Source organism: Diceros bicornis, chromosome 35, assembly GCF_020826845.1.
Source record: "Diceros bicornis minor isolate mBicDic1 chromosome 35, mDicBic1.mat.cur, whole genome shotgun sequence".
Classification (NCBI taxonomy): domain Eukaryota; kingdom Metazoa; phylum Chordata; class Mammalia; order Perissodactyla; family Rhinocerotidae; genus Diceros; species Diceros bicornis.
In genome coordinates, this window is record NC_080774.1 from 24193657 (window position 1) to 24218315 (window position 24659).

The following is a 24659-nucleotide window of genomic DNA, read 5'->3' on the forward strand; positions in this document are numbered from 1 at the left end:
AAAACACAACGTGGGTAGTTCTTCAAGATGATTTTAAAAATGGATAAATCTCTAGCCAGACTAACAAAGAAATAAAGAAAGAAGACAAATTATCAGTATGAAGAATGAAGAGGTGATATTACTACAGACCCTGCAGATAATAAAGGAATACTACAAACAAATCTACATGCATAAATTTGACAATTTAGATGAAATGGATCTATTTCTCAAAAATCACAAGCTACCAAAACTCACTCAAGATGAAACAGATAACTTCAATAGTCTTTATTTGTATTTATTTATTTATTTAATTTATTTATTTTAGGAAGAATGGCCCTGAGCGAACATCTGTTGCCAATCTTTCTCCTTTTTTCCTTTTTTTTTCTCCCCAAAGCCCCAGTAGATAGTTGTGTGTCATAGTTGTACATCCTTCTAGTTGCTCTATGTGGGACGCCACCTCAGCATGGCTTGATGGGTGGTGCGTAGGTCTGCACCCAGGATCCGAACTGGCGAACCCCAGGCCGCCGAAGTGGAGTGCGTGAACCTAACCACTACGCCACCCGGCCAGCCCCTTGAATAGTCTTTAACTATAAAAGGAAATGAATTCATTGTTAAATCCTTCTGAAACAGAAATCTCCAGGTCCAGATGGTTTCACTGGTGAATTCTACCAAACATTTAAAGAAAAAATAACACCAATTCACACCTCTCTTCCAGAAAATAGAAGAGGAGAAAATACTTTCCAACCCTTCCTTAACCTAATAAAGGGCAACTACAAAAACCCTGTAGCTAACATCATAGTTAATGGTAAAAGACTGAACACTTTCTAAAATCAGGAACGAGGCAAGAATGTCTATTCTCACCACTCATATTCATCATCATCCTGGAAGTTCTAGCCAGTGTAATAAAAAAAAGAAATCAAAGGCATTCAGATTGGAAAGAAAGACATAAACTACTTCTATTTGCAGATGACATGACTGTCTACATGTAGATTGCCAAGGAATCTACAAAAATGCTCTTAGAATAAGTGAATTTAGCAAGGTCACAGGATATAAGGGCAACACAAAATTAATTGTACTTCTATATACTAACAATGAACAATTGGAAACCAAAATTAAAAAAAAATTTTTTACAATGCCCTTCCTCAAATGAAATATTTAAGTATAAATATAATGAAATATATAAGATCTGTATGCTGAAAACTACCAAGCACTAATGAATGACATCAAGCACCTAAATCAGTAGGGAGACATACCGTGTTCATGGATCAGAAGATTCAATGGAATCTTCCTCAAATTGGTCAATAGATTTAACATAACTTCAATCGAAATGCCAGCAGGTTTTTTATTGTTGTTGTTGATATAGACAAGTTTATTCTAAAATTTATATGGAAAGGCAAAGAAACTAGAATAACCAAAACAATTTTTTGACAAAGAAGAAAATTGGAAGACACATTATCCAATTTTAAGACTTACTGTAAAGCTACAGTAATCAAGATAGTGTGGTATTAGTGAAGAGAAAGACACATATATTAAATAGAACATAAAGAGTCCAAAAATAGACCTACGGGGAAAGGCAGCTCAATGGAGAAAGAACAGTCTTCAACAAATGGAGTCGAAACCATTAGACATCCATATGAAAAAATATGAACCTCAAACTAAACCTCACACCTTTTAAAAAAGGATCATAGAAATAAGTGAAAAATTTAAACTCTCAAACTTTAAAATATTAGAGAAAATCTTTGTGATCTGGGGTTAGGCAAAGAGTTGTTAGACATGATACCAAATCCAGAAAAGGAAAAATTGGTAAGTGGCACTTCATCAAAATTAAAAACTTTTGCTCTGCAAAAGATACTTTTAAGAGAATGAAAAGACAAGCTAGACTGGGAAAAAATATTTACAAATCCATATCTGACAAACGACTTGTATCCAGAATTTATAAAGAATTCTCGACATTCAACAGTGAAAAACTAACCCAATTTAGAAATGGGCAAAAGAGTTGAATAGATACTTCACCAAAGATGGTATGTGGGAGGCAATTAAGCACACAAAAAGATGCTCAACATCACTAACCATTAGGGAAATGCAAATTAAAACCACAATGAGCTAACACCACACACCTATCAGAATGGCTACAATAAAAAATTTTGGCAATACCAAATACTGGCGAGAAACTGGATCTCACAGTGGAATACAAAATGGTATAGCCACTCTGGAAGTCTGGTAGTTTTTTGTAAAGTTAAATATAACCTTTACCATATGACCTGGCAATCCCACTCCAAGATATACACACTAGATAAATGAAAACTTATGTTCACATAAAAACCTATATACAAATTTTTATTCAAAATTGCCCAAAACTAGAAACGACCCAAATACCCTTCAATGGGTGAATGTAAAACAAACTGTGGTACATCCATACAATAGAATACTACTTAGCTGTAAAAAGTGACATGTATGAATCTCAAAGATATTACACCGAAAGAAGCCAGTGTCCGAAGATTACATCCTCTATGATTCTATGTATGTGACATTCTGGAAAAGGCAAATATATAGGGATGGAGAATAGATCAGTGTTTGCCAGATGCTGGGGTGGGGCAAAGGCTTGACTACAAAGGGGCAGCATAAGGGAATTTTTTGGGTGATGGAACTACTCTGTATCCTGACTGTGGAGGTAGTTACAAAATGTGTTAAAACACATAGAACTGCACATATGAAAAAGTTGATTTTATGGTATGATAATTTAAAATTTTTAAAAATGGAAACAAAATGTATCCAAATAAATTTATCTGTAAAATGCTGTAAAAGAAATTTTTCATCCAGTTTTCTTCCATAAAGGCTGCTTTGTGAGGGCTCTGCTACACCAGCCCTGGTGTTTGTGGGTCTGTTTATTCATCTGTAACATGAGAAGATCAGTCTAGAACACTGATTTTCCTTCTCCCTCCAACCCTAAAATTGCACCCCTGGGCATGCCCTTTGTGGAAGTGGGGGTGGGGTAGGTTTGGAGAGAAAGGACAGTGGACCTCCATCTCCACTCCACTCTGGACCTGAGTAGTTGTGCTTTTGTCTCATATATTGTTTGTCTGAAAACCTCTGGATTAGAATAGCTGGACTTGAGCTAGATCCTCAGGCCCTTGGGGCCTTTGAACAATACTGGATTTGGGGGCCTACTGGTGGGGGCCACTCATTTGCCCCTTTGGCACGTGCCCCCGTGGACTCGTGGGTTAGCCAGACCAGGGCACTGGCTCTAACGGTCAGCGATCTAAACAAGGCCTTTTGGGGGAAGTTGGAAGTGTGCTCCTTGCTTTAGGACCCCCAGGTTGCACACTGATTAAACAAAAGGGGAACTCTGAAAAGGCTTCAAAGTCTAGGCCTCCTCTAAGGTAGGGTCTGAAAGGACTTAAACCATTTTTTTTTTCACACAGGATGACTTTTAGGAAGAGCACTTTGTAAACAATAAAGGGCTGTGCACAGATGGGGGAACTGCCGTTATAAGACTGACTGTGCTGACCCAGAGCAGCAGGGCCAGAGCACCATTTATGACGCGAGCTGCTGGTTACACTAAGCACCTACCACGTGCCAAGCACTGTACTAAGGAATCAGTGACTCTTCTCGACAATCCTGTGAGAAAAGAGCTGTCATTGCTTGGACAGATGAGGAAACCGTGCCTCCAAGAGGCCTCAGATCACATGGGGAAGAAGTGACAAGGTTAGGTTATGGTCTGCAGCTCCAGCCTTCCGAGCGAAGGCCTGTGAGAGGGGGGCCTAATGTCAGGCCAGCTCTCCACACGTGCCCCAGAGAAGGAGACTAATGCCACATTTCATCAAAAGCTGGTAGGCCATCACCAAGGGCACTTTGAGGCCAAGTACAACGGCACTCAAAAAAATATTTTTAAAAAATTTTATATAGTGGAATGCTTTCTTTGAAAACTATCTTATAAGTAAATCCAATCTAGAAAACCAGGGTTGGGTCCCTGTGGCTGGAGGTGGAAGCAGGGTTGTCCTGGGGCCCCCAGGGCTCCTGGAGTACCAGTTGAAGGCCACTTACCCAGTAGGTTGGCATTTACTGTGAGAAGAACAGGAGGTGTCATGATGCTTAAGGTTCTAGTTTTGGGTTAGAAAAGAATGAGGTGGGACTGTGGCAGACTCATTCCTGGGTTAGTCGGGCTGGGGAGAGCTGCAGGATTCCAGGCTTGCCATAACACATTGGGCATTGGTCTATTTGACTTGGGCACCACCTGCCTCACCCTCCCCTCTTGCCAGCAGCCAGGACCTGTCAATCATAGGGTAGGAAACTTATCTTCACCATCTTACATTTAGTAAGTTTAATCTTTAAAGATATGGATTACAAGGTTACAGCTGCAGTACTCTTCCTTTTTTCTTGCCCTTATAAAAGGCATCATCTGGATTTTTCTGCATCAACAAAAGTAGAACGTTCAAGTTCAGATCTTGGTGTTGGATCAATGGCAGATCGGCACCTCTGGCCCCAGTGCAGGTGCTGGTGGGATGGCTCACAGTGGAATCATCAAACGGACCTCCTTCTCGTAGATGTCAGGGATCACCCCCATAGGGGAGCTGACCATGTGCACAGTGTTCTTGCCAAACAGCTGTAACTCATAGTGGATGAGCTGCTCCCAAAAGCCGTTGTTGGGCCGGATAATGGGCCGGCAGGACTTGGTCCACGTGTGGGCATCCAGCAGGGACATGGCGTGGTACTTCATGAGGTAGGCGAGGCACAGGGCAGCTGAGCGGCTCACGCCGGCGGCACAGTGCAGCAGCGTGCGGCCCTGTTTCATCTCCACACTGTGGATGTGGTCGGCGATGGGGTCAAAGAAGTCACAGAGACGTGAGACAGGCGTGTCGGCCACAGGCACCTGCATGTACTGGATGTCTTCGTATAAGGTGTTCATCACCTCCACCGAGACGTTGATAACCGTGGTGATGTGGTTGCTGGAGAGCATGAGCTTGTTGTTGGCGGCCACTCCATTGCTGATATACAGGCTGCTAGTGATCTGTGAGAGGCCGCTGACCGAGGGCTGCCGGAACTGAACCGGGAAGGTACACGGGAGTGCTGTCATCAGGCTGGTGGGTCAGTGGCCAGTGAGGCATAAAAGCTGCATCTTTCTGCTAGGCTGCGTCATGGAAAACTGCAAGGAGGGAGAATGTTTAGAGGGCAGGAGCCCAGCTGGGCCAGCAAGCCAATCTCAGGGGATTTCTGGGAAATGGAGGGATGGGCCTATAGCAGAATTCCCCAAAGTGGTTCTCTGACCATCACAGAAGGATTACCCAGGGAGCTTATTAAAAATACAGATACCCAGGCTCCGCCCCAAACCCACTGGGTAGGCTCTCAGGGTGAGGAGCATGAATCTGCATTTTCAGCATGCTTCTCAAGAGCTCTAATGTGCGCTGTCCTACCAGACAAAGAGCAAGCCCCTGAGCCTGACACTCCCTCCCTTGAGCAGCCCCACATGTCTAGTTGGGCAGGCTGACTTGTGTCCTTCAGCTGTGCCCTGGTCTGACTCTCCTTCTAGGCTTACAAAGCCCTCTTCTCCCTTCTCTTCAAAATCCTCTCCTTCCTTCCAGCCCCTCTAAGTGGGAACCACATGCATAGTCTCCCTCCTCAGTCCTCAGACTTTATGCTCAAATCATGAGATTCTGGGTTCAGTGACGTGAACCCAGAGCCCACTGTGCTGGGAGTCACTGGTGGTATAAGAGAGAGGAAGGTCTCAGCTTCCCCGCTCCAAGAACCATCTTTTTGAAGAGACAGCATGTGCCCATGTGAAACAGATGTCAAATTACAGACTCCTACATCAGTAACCACGCTCTGCACCTTGCCGCTAAGGAGGGCTTGGGGAAGAGGGTGGCTGAAAGCCTCCTGGAGGCCAGCATGAGGGGCACTGCAGCAGCCCCCAGGGGCAAATACAGAGGGACCTCAGGTAGACAAGCCATACCAGCACAACGCTGTGTGCAGCAGGGGTGTGGCATGCACCCCAGGGAGGGGCAGACCCTCACCTTCTCCTAAGAAATCCCAGGCCCCTCACTCTCTCTTGAATAAAGCTGCAAAAATATCACATCTTCACGTGCTTCAGTGCAACAGGAGCATTCGGATTTAGAGCAAACCTCTCAAGGCCAAATGGCAGTCTTCACCCAGCACAGATAAATGAGGAACAGAAGTTCTGTTTCCCTGATTAGTATATTTAAGTGGCTGCCCCCTGTCAGAATAAGATGGAGCCTCTTAGCTTGGCTGTCAATGCATTTGTGGCCTGGCTCCTATCCCACTCTCCAGCTTCCTATTAGCCTTTCCTACATCCTGAAGGGCCTCAGCTAGGCTGAGCCACTTGCAGTTCCATATGGACCTCTGGTCCTCTCTGGCCTGGGGCTTTTGCCTTTGCTGCTGTCTCAGCCCAGAACCCCTGTTCCTTATAAGCCTGTCAGATCCTGATCTGTTCCATTCAGCCCTGGTGAGCCTTGGGATCTTAGCCAAGGGTCACTTTCTGAGGGAAACCTCCTGGGACCATAGCCCTCCCCACATTTGATCAAGTTCCTGCTCCAGGAAGGCCCCATGTGTTCTCCTTCCTAACACTTCCTGAAGACGTGGTTTTGCCTTGATCTGTCTGTGAGTTCTATGGGGATATCACTGTGTCTATCTTCATTCCTGCTGTATCACCAGTGCCAAGCTCCATGTCCCCACAAGTAGGTGCTTGATAAATTTTTGTGGAATGAAGGAATGACTCCAACAACCATGACTCTGCCTTCTGAGAGGTTTTCTGGAAAGGATGAGTTCTCTGGCCACATTTCTCTAGAATTTTGGGGAGGGGCTGGCTGGACATGAGGGTCGTTCCTAGGCTGCTGGAGAGGAAGGACAAAGGCTGCATAGGCAAATCCTACCTGTCAGTGCCCCGGGGTCAAATGCATCAGGCTGACCCCAGGAAGGGCAGATGGGGCTGGTTTGTTCTAACGGTCATGTGAGGGCAGGGAAAAAGCCCCTCCCCAAACCCAGTTGGAAGCCTAAATGCTAAGGGATGTTCTGGATCCTCATCATCCAAAAACCCAGAGAGAAGTGGACTGGGGGCCCCCAAAACTAGTGTCCAGTGGGCAACAGGAATAGGGGAGACTGCTGTTCATCACAGCGACAGAAAGTCTGCAGAGGAGACACTGCTCTATAAGATGAGGATAGCGATGGGAGGAGAATCATCTTCATGTTAGTCAAGAAGTATTTATCAGGCACTGTATTAGGTACTGAGGATACTGAAATGTACATGACAGCCATGGCCCTGTCTCTTACAGAGCTCAAAGTCTAGTGGGAGAGACAGGCATTAAATAGGCAATTACAGGTGCAACAGAGTTGGAAGACAGGGATAACAGTGCCTATCTTATAAGGATCTTCTGAGGATTAAATGAGGTAACACCCAGGCGATGTTTAACACAGGGCCTGGAACAGAGCGAGCCCTCTGTAAATGATAACCATTCTTGCTGTTGTTAGGAAAGTTAAAATACAGGGCATTACGGAAGTGAAGAGTAAGGGGATTTATTTCAGGCTCGGGGCCAGAGAGTTGCAAAGATCGCCTGAAGAAATGACACAAAGATCTGAAGAACATTTAGCGTGAGGGGGAGAGAGGTGGGGAAATAGCGACTCCGCAGTTCAGATTCACCATTTTATAGCCTACAAAGCCTTTGGCTTCCCTCATCTGGTTCCATCTCCAAAGCAACATAATACGCCGGTGTCTGGAGCCAGTATCTCCATTTTACACACGGGGAAAATGAGGCAGAGAGGTGAAAAGGACCTGTCTAGGGTCACAAAGTAAGGTCCGAAAGCCAGTCTTTCTGTTCTCATTCTATGAGGGAAAAGTCGGCAAACACCACTGGGCGTTCGTTAATACTGTTATAAAAGTGGAACCAAGTCCACATTTGACCAGAACGAGGCGCCACTTGCTGGGGTGAGCCAGGTAGGTTTCCTGGGCAGTTGGTGTTGGAAGAGGCTTCTTCGCCTGCTCAGTGTCAAGACTCCGACTATCTTACCTCTCTCCTGCGGGCGGGAGGGCAGGTTCGTTCACGAAGCAATCGCACACGAAGCCTTGGCCGAAGGTGTCAGGGAGAGACAAGACGGGTCACGACCCGAGAGCCACAATCCCTGCCGGCCGGGCGCTCTGGTTTCCATAGCAATGGTCCCTCGTCGCGGGGAGGAATCGACTTCTTCGGAGAAACCCCGGCTTCGTCTCCCTCCTTGGAGCTGCCCTGCCCGGACTCACCTGGTTACCTGCCCCGCGATCACGCGGCAACCACAGCAGTCGTGAACAAGCAGTAGGATCTGCTCAGCGCTCTGCAGGCCAACCCATCTCGCCCAGCCCGTCTCCACGGCAACGCGCCGTGTCGCAACACGGCGGCCGCCGAGGGACAATCCTGCCGCGTCCGCAGCTTCTCGCGCTCCGCTACAGCCCCCCCTGTCGTGCCGCTGTCTCGCGTCTCCCCGGCAACGCGCTAGTCTCCGCGCACCGCGTCTGCGCAAGGCCTCACTCCGCGTCTGCTCGCGCCCACCGGGCATGGCTTCCAACCTGGCTGCACTTCCTGAGTCGTTCTCGAGCGTGGAAGACCCGACTGCTCAGCAGCCCAGGCCCACGGTCACATGGAACCTGGGCTCGTCCACGGCGTCTGCGGCCGCCGTCCAGGCGACCACCAGTTCCCGTACCAACCCGGCCTCGGCCTTCGTCCGGCGCAATAAGCTCGGCAGCTGCCCCGAAGTCAACGCAGGGGCCCGGCCTCAGATCTGCTTCCTGCGGCCGCGGACCGCGAAGCCGCTGGTGCTTTTCAGGTGCGGCCCGGGTGCGCAGAGCGTTCGTCAGACCCCGGCGCCCCTGGGGGAGCCCGAACTCCCTCAGACCCCCCGCTCCCTCAGCCGGCCCCTGGGACCCCGGCCCTGGTTCTCCCGGAGCCTTGTGCTCCTTAGAGCCCGGCCCTTTCTTTGACCCCAAGAGAGTCTGAAATTCTCACAGACGGGGCCCCCAGCTCCTTCCCAGTCCAGCTCTTCCCACCCCCAGGAGGCCGGGGGAAGCCGAAATTCCCGCCTCCAACCCACATAGCCGAATCGCCCGGCCCTATAGGCTCCCAGGCTTGACATCGCGTAGCCGGAGGGTCCCCAGCGCCCTTTGGGCTGAGCCTTGAATTTCCTTAGAGCCAGGCGAGGCCCGGGACCCCTCAGGCCTGACTCCTCTCTCGGCCTCTACGTTCCCCAGTGGCCCTGGGGAAGCCCCCAGTTCCCTAGGCCAGGTCCCGGTCCCCGCCAACCCCAGTTTCCCCTCCCCCCTTCCGTGTCACAACCACCGTCACAGCATCCTCCAGGCTCCTACCGAGGCCTTGCTCTGGAAAGCAATTTGGTTCAAAATGATTATTATTTATTAATTGAAAGGGAATATTTCCAGTCACTGCCTTTTTTTTTTTTTTCCTTCCCAGGAAGTATTGGTAAATTTGGTGCACCACTGAGTGGGTGAAGATTGTTTTATGTGTCTTTAAATATTTTAGGTCTTTTTTTTTTTAACAGGATTTGGGGAACTTGTACGTGAGCATCTTCATCTCTAAACCAGCCTTTTCCATCACCTCATACCTTTGCTGTTAGAAAAATGTAAGTGGGAGGTTGGGGACGTTTGTTTCTACCAGTTTGTAAATGTAAAAACATTCATAAAACTATAGTGCCAAATTGGCTGAAAATGAATTAGAAAAAATTTTTTTTAATCCTTCAAAATGTTTTATCCTTTAAAAATTGTCTTTTTTGTCATATCAAAGTACTATACACTTATTATGGAAAAATCAGACAAGACAGGGAAGCAAAATGAATGGCCAGAGACAATCACTGTTAATGTTTTGTTGTATATTGTTCCATATCCATTCATATATATGTACTACAACATGCTTACACATTTTGGGGCGGGGTGGGGAATATGTCACAAAAAAAGTTTACTATTTTGTGACTTGCTTTTTTCCCCCACCTAACACATTATGGATATCTGTTTTATTTATAACTGCATAGTATTTTATTGTATGATCTAACCACAATTTATTCAGTTGCTACCCTATTATACATTTATATAGTTTCCAAGTTTTAGAAAGAAGATGTGAGCAATTATTTTTAAGTGGGCAAAAACATTTAAAGGTACATAGTTGCAAAACCACTTCGTGGTGTAACCAAATTATCAAAAAGTGAAAACTCAGTGCCTTGTATTATCCATTTTTGACCCATTCCTCATTTTGACCAAATTGTTGTCTCTGGGTTCACCTGGAGCCCCTGGGTGCACTCCACTCCACCCCACCCCATCTTCTACCTCTCACCCTCCAGAGTCTCCTCAAACCTTTATCCATCCCAAACTTTCCTCACTTTTCTAGACTTTTTCCAAACCCTTTTCCCTTAGAACTCCCCTGTTAACCAACCTAACCTCTGTCCAAACTCTTTATTCTTTTTTCCCTGCTTCCTCTGACCTCCCCACCCTGGCCCTGATCTCCCTTAGACCTAGGGTCTGGAGCCAGGGCCTCCCACCCCACCCTCCTTCAAATTCATCCCTCTGAACCCTACCCTACAACTTTTGCTTCTTTCTTCTAAGACCCCCACCTCCTGTTTCATCCTGCGTTTTCTCCTTAAGATGATTGCGCCTGCGGATAGTTCTAAGTCCCTATTGACACTTCTCTTTTGAATTGCTCGGGGCCTGTCTACATCCTTCTCAGGATGGCTTTTCCTCTCAGTATCCAAAAGACACCCCTTTAGTGCATGTTTTCCGCAAGAAGAAACCTAGGCCTACTCCCTTGCTCATCTGATAATTGTGACAGAGCTGTGCCTCTTCCAAGAAACCTGGGGAAGCCTCAGCTACTATCCCAGGACCCCATCAAATCAGGCCTTGTCCTAGCCCTGGCCCCAGCCATCTCAACCTGTACCACCTTCCCCTTCCCTCTCCAGCTTAATGAATGCCAGTGAAGCAGCGGTGAAAAAATTTTTACCCAAGAGCCACTTATCTCGAGTGATTACTCGTGACAACCTCTGTGCACAACGAATCTATGAGATGGAGGTAAATTCGTCACCGGCATTTGCATTAGAGGGTGTTAGTGGCTTGACCCACGTTCATTTCACTCTCCCTGATACCTTGGGGGTAGATCACAGATCTTAGAGGTGATAGGGAGCCATCAAGGTACTCTATGCAAGCCCCATTTTACAGAGGAGCCAATTGAGACTTGGGGTTACTGATTGCTCAAGGTGTCACAGCTGTTCCTGGGCCGAGTCTCTTGGCTCTTGTGGCACTTTTTTTCTCAAAGCACGTTACCTTTCTATTTAGGGAATCTGTGAATGGATTCCTGTTATCTCCCATAAAAAGAAGTGTTAGGTCCTACAGCTTGCAGTGGCACCAATGCAGTTTGGTTAGTTTTTTCCTTCAGGGATTATCCCCCATTTTCCATATGAGAACTGAGTCTCTTCTACTTTTTGCTTATGGACAAGTAGGGTTCGACCTGCTTACCCAAAAGCCCTCAGAAGAAGGGGAGGGAAATCACAGTGCCAACACCGCACAGACTCTGACTGATTAATTCATTAAGTGTATGTTTAGGGCCTGCTTGGCACAGGCACTGTTTTGGGCACCAGGAAGAGACTAGTGAACACGATGGACTCTGAGAACACACTTGTTTCTTCAGGCCGAGCAGGAAGCTGCTGCCCCCTTGACTCTCGAGCTTCCTTTCGTGTTCCAGGGCCGAGTCTGGATGGGCCCATGGAATTATGACATCAAAAAGAGTGAGGGAGGCTTAAGAGATGGCGTCAGATCTTAAGGGGCACAAAGACCAAAAGGAGAGTGGAGGCCTGGGTACTTGTCCCTCTGCTAAACTTCCCATGGTATGGTGTAGTGGAAATTGGGTGGACTTGGGGATGAGCAGGCCAGCTTTGTGTGACCTTGGGGAATCACATTTCCTCCAGGACTCTCTTCTCATTTGTAAAATGGGATCCATTAGGATCCTCTCAGTTGCAGGTGATACGAATTGAACTTGAACTAGTTCAAGCAAAATAGCGAATGAGGAGTTTACATAACCAAGGGTGGACAGGGCAGGGTCACCAATATTGGGGATGAGAGAAGCCGGGGGCTCCAATACCATTGGATATGTCCTCTACTCTCCCTCTTCATCTCCTTTTCTGCTGCTTTCTGCATGTTGGCATCATCGTCAGGCTGGCTGTCCCTGGGGAGCATGGCCACAGGAAGCCCTGGCCTATAGTCCAGAAAGGAAATGGAGTGCTTCCCCTATTGCTTGAGTTAGACAAATCCTGGAGAAGGACTCCATTTGGCCCCACTTGGGTCACGGGCCTATCCACGCCCCAATCACTGTGGCCAAGTGGTGCAGGCTATCCTGACTGGCCCGGGATGGGTTGGGGGCCAGCCCCTATAACCAGTAGATCGGAAGAGATTGTACCTCTGGCAAGTGGGGTGAGGATTTCTGAGATCCTGTAACTGGAAACTCTCTTGAGTTGGCTTTATATGTACCAGAGGGCTGTGCCATCCTCCAATCATTCAGAAGTTCTCCCGTTAAAGCTATATTGGGCCCATATGTGTTTTAGGTCCTCAACGTCCATTATGTATTATTATCTCATTTAATAATTCTGGAAACTGAGGCTCAGAGAGATGGAGTAACTTCACTAAAGTCACACGGTACATTGTTGCATGTTGCAGAGTTGCAGACTCAGGTCTGACTGACCATGGTACAGGACGTTCTCCCTTAAGGACAGGGGCTGTCTTCGTGTTTGTAAACCCAGTGACTTGCTGAGGACCTGGCTTGTAGGAACTCAGTGGATTTGAGAGGCCTGAGTGGCAGCTTGGCAGTGTTTCTGTCTCCCCCAAAAAGTGCTTACATTAGGGCAAGAGGCAGCTTCGGTTAGCCGCTCATTTCTCAGGGCCTCAACGAGGACAGCCAAGATCTAGTGTCTTGGGAATCCTCTGAGCAGTGCTCTGAGAGCAGTGGATGATGACTGGTATTCCTTCATCTCTGGCTGCGGTTCTCAACTGGGGACGGTTTTACCCTTAGGGGACGTTGGCAATGTCTGGAGACATTTTTGGTAGCACAAATGACAGTGGGGTGGTGCTACTGGCATTTAGTAGGTAGAGACCAGGGGTGCTGCTAAATATCCTACAATGCACAGGACAGCCCCCCACCACAAAGAATTACCTGACCCCAAAGGTCAATAGTGCCAAGGTTGAGAGACCCTGGTCCATAGTGAAAATGAAGTCACTCTCTGCCCTAGAAGTATTTGGACATGTGTCCCCCCACCCTCACTGTGGTATAGTCTCTGTGAAGCCCTGTGGCTGATTTTTCTTAGTATCCTCTTCACATCTAGCTCATTGGAGTAAATAAATGGATGAGTAAGACAAAAGATATGCCTTCCTAGAGCTTATGGTCTTGTTGGGGACAGGACAGAAATGATGTAATAGAAGAAATAAGTAGAGTTCAGTGTGATGTAGGGGATGTCACCAACAATATGTGGGAAGCACCAAATGGGTAATACAGATAGAGTGATAGGAGTTAAGGAAGTGGAGAGGAGCTAGATGCACCCTTTCTCCACCCATCCCCCACCCCTCCTCTTTCTAACCAGTCTTCAAATAGGGGTGTTAAGGCCAATATCAGGTTCCTGTCAGAAGGTACCACAGGAGCTATCTAGCTCAATGCCCACATTTTACAAATAAGAAAATGGAGGCTCCCTGTGAGTCAAAGTATTTATGGAATATTGGATCAAGCTGGCACATTTTCCATCCCCATATCAGCGGCACAGATGCCTCTTGCTATGAAGTAGCTTCTTTATCTTAACTGCACCTCTGTTTTTTGTAAGATAAGAGCTTCAGACAAGACCAAGAAAAAGATGGGCCACTTGTATGACCACCTGAAAAAAAAGTTCATGATGGAGCAGCTCAGAAAGCTGGGACGCTGGAGACGGGAATTCCTGAACATCCAGCAGTACCTGGATAGTATCCGAGGGTGTGAGTTCCAGCTGAAATTCCATCCTAACAAGAAAAGGCGGCCACCCTAGTCGAGGCAGAGTGATCTGCCCCAGAGCTATGACGACACTAGGGTGAAGGGAGAAAAAGAGCTGGAAACCAGCCAGCCTACACTGTTGTAGAACAACAATAAACCCAGGCAAGCGGACAATGGAGCACAAAAACCCTCAGCAATTCTGATATTCCTTGCCCCCGCCCTGTCCCCTCTGTTCTGGTGAAGGAGTCCTGTAGCTGCCCAAGTGGAAGAGGCCACATCAAGCTGGCTTCCATGGTTAAGGCAAAGATCGACCTTCAGTACCTACACGTCTGAGGTGAAATGCCAGGCCAGGTGCACTGGGACATTGGTACCTTAGATGAGAAGGGCTCGGTAATGCCACTGCCTGGCATTCCAGGGGTAAGGAGATCAAGGTGGGGCATCAGACAGACCTGGGTTAAGTGCTATTTCTGCCATCCATCAGCTTTGTGACTTTGTAACCTCTCTGAGCCCGTTTTCTTATCTGAAAGAATGGGGTAATAGTGAGGGAACCTGCCTCCAAGAACTGGCACGAGGATGTGGACTGCTTGGCCCAAGGCCCGTCATTTCCAATGGCTCTCATCATGATGGCTCCAGTTGGCTTCCAGCCTTGCTAGTCCTTACTCCCTGGCCTGCCTGCTGTCCCAACTAACCCTGACTTCACATTGTGCCTTTACTTGCACAGGCCCCTCATCTAGAATGCCTCTTCAGCACCTCAGGGCTCTCAGGAAACTCTCTTCATCCTTCAAGGCTTATCTCAATGCCACTTCTCCCTCACCCACTCAGCAAAGCTTCTCAGACCTCCTTCTGCCTCCTGCCAGCCCCTTTCCCCACCCTGCCTAAGCCACATGGGTTTCCCCTCCCCCCTGAACTTGGATTACCTGTGGTGGCTTCACTCTGCCTTGTTTGGTAGCTGTTGGGTATTTGTCCCAACCCCTGATTAGATTGTACAGTCTTTGAGAGTAGGGAGCAAGGATCCTCCAGATTCAGGTCAGGCCTCTTCTGTGACACTTCCCCCACCTGGGCCCCGTAGAAAAGGCCACTCCTTCCTGTGCCCACACCTCTGTACCCAGGGTGGAGTTGCCATTTCTTGTTTGCTCAGGTGTTTTCCCTGACCAGGTTGTGAATGTCTTGATGGCAGGGACGCTGACTTATTCATCTTTTTAACCACAATGCCTAGTAAATGGAGTACTCACTCAATGTTTTTGGAATAAATGACTATCTTATTCCTTTTTGTATTACAGCTTTAACACAGTGCACAGAGTAAGGGCCTGGTACATATTTTTTAACTTAACCAAGTCCCCTCATTTTACAGATGAGGAAACTGAGGCCCAGAAAGGTGACCTGACTTGCCCAAGGTCACTCAGCGAGTTAGCGGCAGAGAACTAGAAGCAGGTTTCCTGACTGCTGTGGAGTGGTCATTCTGCATCACCACAGCTGCTGGGTAAGGACCTCAGTCCTCTTAGTGGTTTTCGGAAGTCCTCCTCAGAAAGTCCTCCTCATTCATCTTCATCTTCATCTTCATCTTCATCCCGCCCCTCCAGCCTTGCTGCCTGGTGCTGTTTGGCAGGCTTTCCTCTAAGCTGAATCTCATCAAGCCGCCAGCCCACCAGGGGCTGGGGCAGGGGTAGGGAGCCAGATGTTTATGGTTTTTCTGTTTTCCCCCTTTATGGTCTACCTTTGAGAACTGGAGCATGCTACTTTTCAGTGGGAGACAAAACAGTCTTTTTCTAGGTTCTTTTCTGTTTTCTTGGCTAAGTGCAACTGATTACAATAATTAATTTTAAAGATTTAAGTTTTGTTATGGAAGTAATATGATCACATTTACCCAAAAAAACTCTTCTATTAGATCAACCACTGATAGCATTTTGCTATATTTATTACAGTTGCTGTATTTGTTTTGTTTCAGTAATTCTTTTTTTCCTTGGTACTGTACGTGGAAAGGGGAAAGGCTTTGAGTCTTCAGAGGGCCTGCAGAGCAGCCCCAGCCCTTCTTTTCTCCAAAATGTCTCCAGGAACTTTCCATCTCCTAGATGTTGCCTAATGCAGCCTCTCTGAACCTTACCCCAGTCTAGCCTCCAGCCATATGCACCCTTCTCCCCTGGATGGCTGGCCTTAGCTGAGGGTCTTTATATCCTCATTCTGTGGCCCAAAGGACTGGAGAGCCCCTGGGAGTGGAGTGGGTGAGGAGTTGGGATGTCAGCCTAACGAGTCACTTTATAAGCCACTAACTCACCTCTGATTGTGTGGACTTGGTCTTTCCGTTTTTGCATTAAAAACCAGAGGACGTTGCATTTAAGTAGAGAACAAGAAGTGATGAAATTCTGGAGAGGCTGCTTAATTGTTGGGAGTGGAAAGGAAGATTAAAGGGAAGGAAAATCAGTGAGGGAAGAGGGGAGAATGGAGGGGTGTTGGATGGGACAATATTGTTTGAGAAATAGAATCTTGAAGCTAAGGAGGGGTTTAGAGATTCTTTAGTCCAGTGGATACACATATGCACACACACATACACATACACACACACACACACACACACACACACACACACACACACACAGGGAACTCTTAGTTCAGATAAAATCTTATCAGGAAGCCTATTCCAGTAATCAAAACTATTGACCTATTAACATTTATTGAGCACTCATGTGCCAGGCACAAGGCTCAGCTCTTTTCAAAGATGATTCATTGAATCCTCCCAACAACAATGTAGGTAATTTTCTTAACCCTGTTTTATAGATGAGAAATTGAGGCTCAGAGAGTAAGAATCCTGCCTGAGGTTGGGCAGCTAGTAAGTAACAAAGCCCACCTCAAGCCTATCTCACTCCAAAGACCATATCCTAACCACAACATAAGTTCCCTATCTTATCACTCTGGTTGGGAGTGGAGGACGCAGGACCTGGAGCCCTCTGGAGGATGATTTCACAGATGGTGTTGCGGGAGCCACAGCTGTAACATCGGCTACCTGAAGTCAGCTATTTAACAGAGAGCTGGACTAGCATTTTGGTTAGGTCTCCAAAATGCTAGTTTCCCTTCTACCAGGTGGCTAAGAAGAACTTGCCACCCATTCTGGAATGGATAGGCTATTAGGTAGAGTTAAGCTGGGTTAGGGAGATGTGGACGAGGGAGATGCTCACCCAGGAAGTGGAAGAATGAGACACAGGTGTCCTCACCACTGCCCATTAGCTGTGAAAAGATGCTCTCAGTTTTGCCCTCAGGAAATGTTTGTGGAATATCCTTTGTGTCTGAAGAACTGTGCCGATGGCAGGGGACGGGTGAATAATACTCTCTTAAAGGGATCAAGTGTGTTTGAGGATACCTTTAGTTCTTGCTGAAAATACATTTCATTCCTTCCTCCCCTAGCACCAAATGCATGTCACTACTTTAGAGTACTTCAAAAAACTTCCCAATTTAGAAAACTTGCTGAGTGCATAGTGGACCTTGTTCTTTCCCTCTCCAGAATTTCTCCACAACCTGGAACAAAAGGAGGGAACTTCTGTTTACCGAGCACCTATTACGTGCAAAGCCATTTTATATCTTACCTTATTCTTATATCTTACCTTGTTCAGTCCTCACAACAACACTTGTCGGGTATCACACCATCTTACAGGTGAGAAAACCAAGACACAGAGAGGCTAAGGAACCTACTCAGAGTTACTAGGTTTGACCCAGGGTGTGAGACACATAGGGCATGCTCTTCCCATGCCATCCAGCTGCCCTGGTGATCCTCAGCGTCATTGCCAGCATCAACCTCAGTTTCAGCCGCTGTGGGCCACAGGAACTGCTCTGTGAAGGATGTCCATGTTGTAGGCCTCCAATTCATGGCCCTGGCCCCTGACTTTCTTCCTAGGCTACTGTTGTTGACCATGGTGGTCAGTGACACGACGAGGGGGAGTCTTGCATGAGGACTCGTTCTCCTTATGGCAAGTCCCAGCTCAAGGCTGTCGGGGGTGGAGGACAGTGGCTTCAGAACCCCAGGAGGTGGATGTGGAGCAGCCTGCCAAGGGGTGAGACAGCTGGAATTAACAGGGGCAGCTTGTCAGGGAGCAGGGGGCGGTCAGGTAGCTGCTACTGTTGCAGCTAGGAGTGATCCCAAAGTTCTTATGTGTCCTCCCATCTGTCTGTCCATCCAGCCATCCAGCCATCCGTCCACTCACCTATCCCTCTGTCCATGCGGCCCTTCAGCACACAATCAGAACACAAAGGTGGAGGAACTGGTTTTCTTGTTTGCTGTGACACTTCTCACTTTTTCTGATCAGTGTGGGGAAGTGGGATAACTTCCCAACTGGAAGTGCCTCTGCCCTGATTCACTCTGACCTTGGGCAATTTACCTCTCCACTCTGAGAGTTTGGGGAGCTGGAAAAACCTTAGAGCTGCCTTGTACAGGTCGTTTCTCCTATTTTACCGGCAGGTAACTGAGGCTGGGAGTGGGGAATTGCCAAGGTCAGATAAGGAATTAGTAGTGGATTTAGGACTGGATGCCAGGGCGCTGCCAGTTATTTGTAAAGTGGGAATGGGAATCCTGACTCTCCTCACCTCCTGGGGTTGTAGGGAGGACTCCAGGAGGTAAGTGGTGGGAAAGCACTTTGAGAAGTGACAACACCAGATCAGAATGTCCCAGAGATAGAGCCCAAGCCCTGGCTGCTGGGCCAGGACAGATCCCACAGTGACCACAAGAGGTCAGCAGAGACTTGTGCCCTCAGCTAGGATCTGCTGGAAGGCACATACCTGTATGTCAGGGTCTGGGAGGGAGGCCAAGTCATTTAATTCCTGGGGACCCCTAGCACAAACAAGAGGTATGGACACATCCCAGCCCAGCTCCTTGTTGAAGTGTTACTCTGGGTATTATAATTCAGAGCCCGGTCCAGCTGCTGACTTTGGAACTCTGCCAGGCTATGAGGGCTGAGGGAGCAGGCCTTGGACTGTGACCCCCTGCCTCCCCCAGTAACCTTTCTTTGGGCTTCAGCTCTCCCACGTACAACTAGTGGCTGATCTCTGCACTTCCTACCAGTTCTCAGATCCTGAGATGTGGCACAGGGCTTTACACACATAATGCTCCAAAAATACCTGCTAAGCAGATGAGAGCAACTCCTGTTCTGAGCAAAGCCAGAAAAATCCAAGCTTATACAAAATGATAATTCAGCGTGAGTTTTCTTTACTAATGTATTTATCACTTGACAAATTGATTCCTGATGGGATTCCTTTAGCCAATCTGCTCATCAGGGAGCATTTTCAAAGGTTCTGTCACCAAGTCACTGTCATTCAAGTGCACATCCCCCCTGGATTGAGTTGGGTCTCTCAGCTGCTGGAACTACCCCAAGCCAGAAGCTTTGTGTGCTGGTCTTTCTCAGTTCTCCCTGTCGCTCACCGACACTCACTTTCCATTTCAGCGTGTGTTTAATGAGCTCCCCTTGTGGCCCAGGCACTGATGTGGGTGCTGGAAATCATCTGTGAACGAACCTGATCAAATCCCCTGTCCTCATGGAGCTTATGTTTGAGCAATCCCTAGGGAAAAGAAATGAATCAGATGAAAACCCTGCCTGATGGTGGCTGGTGCCTTTTTTGGGCTCTACAGGGAGAATCTGTTTGTACTGCATTTTCCCCTTCTGCCTTTTGGCCACTGGAAATGCTGCCCACAAGCCTTGAGGGCTGTGTGAGTCCTCATCCCTCGCTGCTGCAGTGAGGTTTCGTTCATCTGATGTGCGTGGGCCCTGCAGTCAGGTGGCTCAGTTGGAATCTCAGCTCTGCCTGTCAGGAGAAGTCATATCACCCTCTCAGAGCTTCAGCTTCCCATCTGAAAACCAGGAATAATTGTAGTATCTGCTTCAGGGGCTTGTTCTGAGAACTCAGTGAGCTAATGCTCGTCAAGAACCTCACATGAGGCCTGGCACTCATGAGGTACATGTGAAGGGGGTTGTGGTGGCGATTATGACTGTTGTGCTGTACTTGGAGTTGACATGTAAACCTCAAGAGGCAGCCTGGTGCAGAGGAGTGAGCCCTGGAATAAGGATCTAGAGATGGGGGTTCAGCTTCTGTGACTCCTTATTTGCTCTAGACCTTGGGCAACATAGATCCCATCTCTGAGCCTTGGTGGACTTCTCTCTTTCCTCATATTTCAGTTAATCCCCTAGGAGGAGGAAGTTGGACTGAGATACATCTATAGCCTATTAGGGACCTTGTAGCCTCCCTAAGTCAGTGAGTGCCTGTTGGAGACCTGGTCATGGAACAATGGTCGGTCACTGGGGCCTGAACCAAGCCTTCTTCAGATAATTCTAGGGGGGCTGAGTGCACAAGCTCTACAGGGATGAAATGGTCATGGGGAAAAATTGTTCCTTAGCTTTGTTCAAAGGGCAAATTAGAGGACTGGGAGGGCCTGATCCTGTGGAACCTAGCTTTCCAACTTTATTTCCCATTCTTCTTCCTGGGAGCCAAGTTTCGTGAATTCTCTCTCTTCTTCAAAGAAACTTCTTGGTTTTCTACTTCTGAACCTTTGATCTACTGTTCACCCTGCTAGGAATACAGCCCTCCCTCACCTCCACCTGAGGAAATTCAGCTCATACCCTTTGGGGCCTGGCTCCTGGTTCACCTTCTTCACAGAGCCCTGATGTGAGCTCTTCCTTCCTAGACTGGACTCAATCCATCCGTCTCTCATACCTTGTGCCCTCATCATTCACTAACCTGCCTTAGTTCTCCATTCAGACCAGGAGCTCCCGCCAGGCAGGGGCTGGACAAGTTGGCAAAACGGAGGCTTGGCTACCCCTTTCTTTGTGAAATTGGCATCCTGTACCACCAACTGTATTCTCTGGAGCTCTCAGGTCACTTCCAAAGTGTTTTCTATTTTCTTTTTCCTTCTGTTGCTTCAGAGATTCTGCATACTCCATCACTGAGGAATCATTGACTCCCCAGAAAGGTTTTCAAACAAAACCTATGATTTCTATCATGCTAAGCAGAGGGCAAAGCAGAGGTTGCTAACTCATAGTCCTCCTGGGGCCGGCAGCAAGGGTGTTGACTTTGATTAACACCGTGTTTTTCATGTGGTTGCATTTAAGCGCTTTGGGTGGTATATACAAGCTCTGGTTAGCCACAGCTCCCACCCACCACTGCTTATTGTCCTGAAGCCAAGTGCATTTACTTCCTTGGCCCCTGAAAACGTGTGAGTTTGTGATTGCCCCAAGGTGTTAGAACATAGGTTCCTTTAAAATATTTAACTAGTTTGTAAAACTTTGAAATTGTAATACATGTACTATATACAAAATTGAAGTATACAGGGTATATAATGAAAGGAGAATTTCCCTCTTCCTCCTCTCTGGGGCCACTCCGTTAATAGTTTCTATACATCTTTCCAGAAATGTTCTAATAGCACAGGTTCTTAAGATGAAGTTTATGGGCTTCATAAATTGTATGTAAAATTTTAGGTGTAAGTGCCCATTTGTGTATTCTTTTTTTTTTTTTTGTGAGGAAGATCAGCCCTGAGCTAACATCCATGCCAATCCTCCTCTTTTTTTGCTGAGGAAGACTGGCCCTGAGCTAACGTCTATTGCCAATCCTTCTCCTTTTTTTTGTTTTCTCCCTTTTTCTCCCCAAAGCCCCAGTAGGTAGTTGTATGTCATAGTTGCACATCCTTCTAGTTGCTGTATGTGGGATGCCGCCTCAGCGTGGCCAGACAAGCGGTGCGTCGGTGCGCGCCCGGATCCGAGCCCGGGCCACCAGTAGTGGAACGTGCGCACTTAACCGCTAAGCCACGGGGCTGCCCCCCCCCCATTTGTATGTTCTGTAGGTTTCCTCATAATCTTCATGGGGTCCACGATCCCCACATTAAGAACCACTGACTTTGAGACTTCTAGTTCAGGATGTTTGACTAGCACCCATGTTTCCCTCCCATCCTTCTTGATACCCCACTGAAATAAAAGTATAGAAAATTCAAAAAGTACTAAACACTCAATAGCAAAGAAAACTAGAAAGAAGACTTTATTCAACAAATATTCATTGAATTCATATCACATGCCAAGTCTCCTTGTAGGCCCTGATGACAGAGCAGTCAAAGAAATCTGACAAAAATTCCTCCTGGAGCTTACATTCTAATAAGAGGAGACAGAAGTAAACCAAATAAATCATTTGGAAGGTGACAAATGCTGTGGAGAAAAAGAGAACAGTTAAGAGGGCTTGGGAAGGCCATGTTGGGGGAGTTTCAATTTTTTTTTTTTGCTGCGGAAGATTCACCCTGAGCTAACATCTGTGCCAGTCTTCCTCTATTTTGTATGTGGCTCACCACCACAGCATGGCTGCTGATGAGTGCCGTAGGTCCACACCTGGGAACCAAACCCAGGCTGCTGAAGTGGAGCACACCAAACGTAACCACTAGGCCACTGGGCCGGCCCCAGAGTTTTAGTTTTAATAAAGATAGATCATGGATGATTGGAAATTTCAACAAGTGCTTGGAATATGGAAAAAAGATGAGAGCGCTTGATGAATGAAACAGGGGGAAGCAGCAGCTGAAATCATTCTCTTGACCAACTAAAGAGGAGGTGGGAGCAGTTGGCTTAAAAGAACCCAGGGAGGCTTTGGGCTTAAAGTCCACAGGTTACAGAAGAGGGTCGGAAGGAGAACAGGGAACTAAAATGGAGGATTTTATTCCTTAAACTGGTTAGTGAGCCCATGGATGTCTTGTATGGTTATTCATGTGCATTACATATATTTTATAATATGTGTCTACTTTTGTATCTACTCAGTATGTAATAAACATAGAGTCACACACAGCCTGGGGTGGGGATGGGGCGATAACTGCTGCAACCCACTGCCCTACCTCTTTGCAAACTCAGGTTTGTGAAGTGCAGGTTAACATTTCTTCCAAGCAGAAAACAGTATGGCTCCTCTCTGAGGAAATTGAATTAAATATCTGAGGGCAGTAGGGCTTGCAGTGTGGATGTTGGCACCACAGAATACAGCCCTCCTGACTCTGCTGTTTATGATTCTGCCCCACACAGAGCTTCCAGCCAGATATTCTCACTTAGCAAAGGGACCAGAGGTAAGACAGACCTAATTGCATAATAGCAGAGGAAACCTACACCAACTCATTTTACAAGATACTTGCTAAGGGGCGTATGGCCAGAAAGCAGCTAACCTGGGATTTGAACTGAGGCCTTCCTTCCAAACTTGTGCTCTTAGCTACATGCTGCCGTACCTCCCCTTTAGCTCGTACATCTCCTTTCCTGGGTAAAATGAGACACAAACCAGCATCTACATTTGTTATCTGTGGCCACAAGCTTGTAAGAGAATGTGTCTGGATTTTGAGTGAAAACTGATGGAAGCTGGAAGGCCTGGGTTCTCACACAGTTAGCAATGTGACTTTGGGCTCAGGCATATAGGGACAGTGTTCTCTGCCATCGCACAGGGCTGACCTCAGGTGGAAGTGATGCTTTGGCCACCTCTGCAGTGTGAGGTTGGATCAGCTGTCCCAGAGTCTTCCAGCCCACAAGGGCCTTCACTGCTTGTCACACTTTAGCTTTTCCTGCTCCTAAGGTCCTCAGGGACAGCCTGGCAGGGCTTCTTTTGGAGGTGGGGGGCAGGCATCTAGGGGCAGGGATCTGGTGACTCTATTCTCTTACTGCACAAGTGGACAGGCTTTGGGGCTAAAGAACATTCTGTTTGAATCTTGGCTCCCCATTTGCCAGCATTGTGACTCTGGGCAGGCCTTTTTAGCTCTGTGAGCCTCAGTTCCCTCTTGTGTAAACACGGGGATCATAAATGGACCTTACAGGGTTGTTTTACAGATAAGACAAATACCGTATGATTTCACTCATATGTTGAAGATAAACAAACAGATAAGGAGAACAGATTGGTGGTTACCAGAGGGGAAGGGGGTAGGGGGAGGGCAAAAAGGGTAAAGGGGCACATATGTATGGTAACGGATGGAAACTAGACTTTTGGTGGTGAACATGATGCAGTCTATACAGAAGCCAAAATATAATGATGTACACCTGAAATTTACACAATGTTATAAACCAATATGACCTCAATGAAATAACAAATAGTTAAAAAAAAGATAGGTGGTGAGGTATGTAAAAGGCCCAATATTTGTAAAACAAAAGCATTTTATGGTAATTTTCAAACATACACAAAAGTAGAGAAAATAATATAATGTATGCACATGAACCCATCACCCAGCTCCAACACTATGAACACCTGCCCATTCTTTGATCTACTCTCATCCCCCCCTTTAAAAAAAGTTGGATTATTTTAAAGCAAATCTAATATATCGTGTAATTTCACCCATAAATATGTCAGAACGTATCTCTACAGATAAAGCCTTAAAAAAACACAATCGCAATACCATTACAACACGTAACACAATTAACAATAACTTCTTAATATTTCCTAAAACCCAATCTGTGTTCAATATTGCCCAATTATCCCTGAAATGTATTTTTTACAGTTGGTTTGTTTGAATCAGGATGCAAACATGGTTCACATATTGCATCTGGTTGACATGTCTTTTTAAATCTGGTAACATTTTTCTATTCCCATCTTTTTTCCCAGGCCATGTATTTATTGAATAAAACAGGTCATTTGAATATAGATTTTCCTATTTGATGGATTTTGCCGATTGACTCCTTTAGTCATTTATTATGTTCCTTTGTCGCCTGCGTGTCTTTTATGCTGGTCAAGCTAGAA

At 46.9% G+C, this 24659-nt stretch overlaps 3 protein-coding genes across 3 annotated transcripts in view; 2 read left to right on the plus strand and 1 right to left on the minus strand.

The window, feature by feature from the left end:
- Nucleotides 1–351: 351 nt before the first annotated feature.
- Nucleotides 352–8342, minus strand: DUSP18 (dual specificity phosphatase 18). Its single transcript, XM_058531788.1, has 2 exons — nucleotides 7995–8342; nucleotides 352–5122 (listed from the first exon to the last, which is right to left on the minus strand). The coding sequence occupies exon 2, from the start codon at nucleotides 5051–5053 to the stop codon at nucleotides 4487–4489; it is 567 nt and encodes a 188-aa protein (XP_058387771.1). The 5' UTR covers nucleotides 5054–5122; nucleotides 7995–8342; the 3' UTR covers nucleotides 352–4486.
- A 146-nt stretch (nucleotides 8343–8488) lies between these two features.
- C35H5orf52 (chromosome 35 C5orf52 homolog) lies at nucleotides 8489–15284 on the plus strand. The gene is made up of 3 exons (XM_058531790.1): nucleotides 8489–8784; nucleotides 10915–11023; nucleotides 13813–15284. The coding sequence occupies exons 1-3, from the start codon at nucleotides 8516–8518 to the stop codon at nucleotides 14008–14010; spliced, it is 576 nt and encodes a 191-aa protein (XP_058387773.1). The 5' UTR covers nucleotides 8489–8515; the 3' UTR covers nucleotides 14011–15284.
- Nucleotides 8723–24659, plus strand: part of OSBP2 (oxysterol binding protein 2) — a 196836-nt gene continuing 180899 nt past the window's right edge. The window contains exons 1-2 of the mRNA XM_058531789.1: nucleotides 8723–8784; nucleotides 15307–15435. The gene's annotated coding sequence lies outside the window, so the exon portion shown is untranslated. The remainder of the gene's footprint in view (nucleotides 8785–15306; nucleotides 15436–24659) is intronic.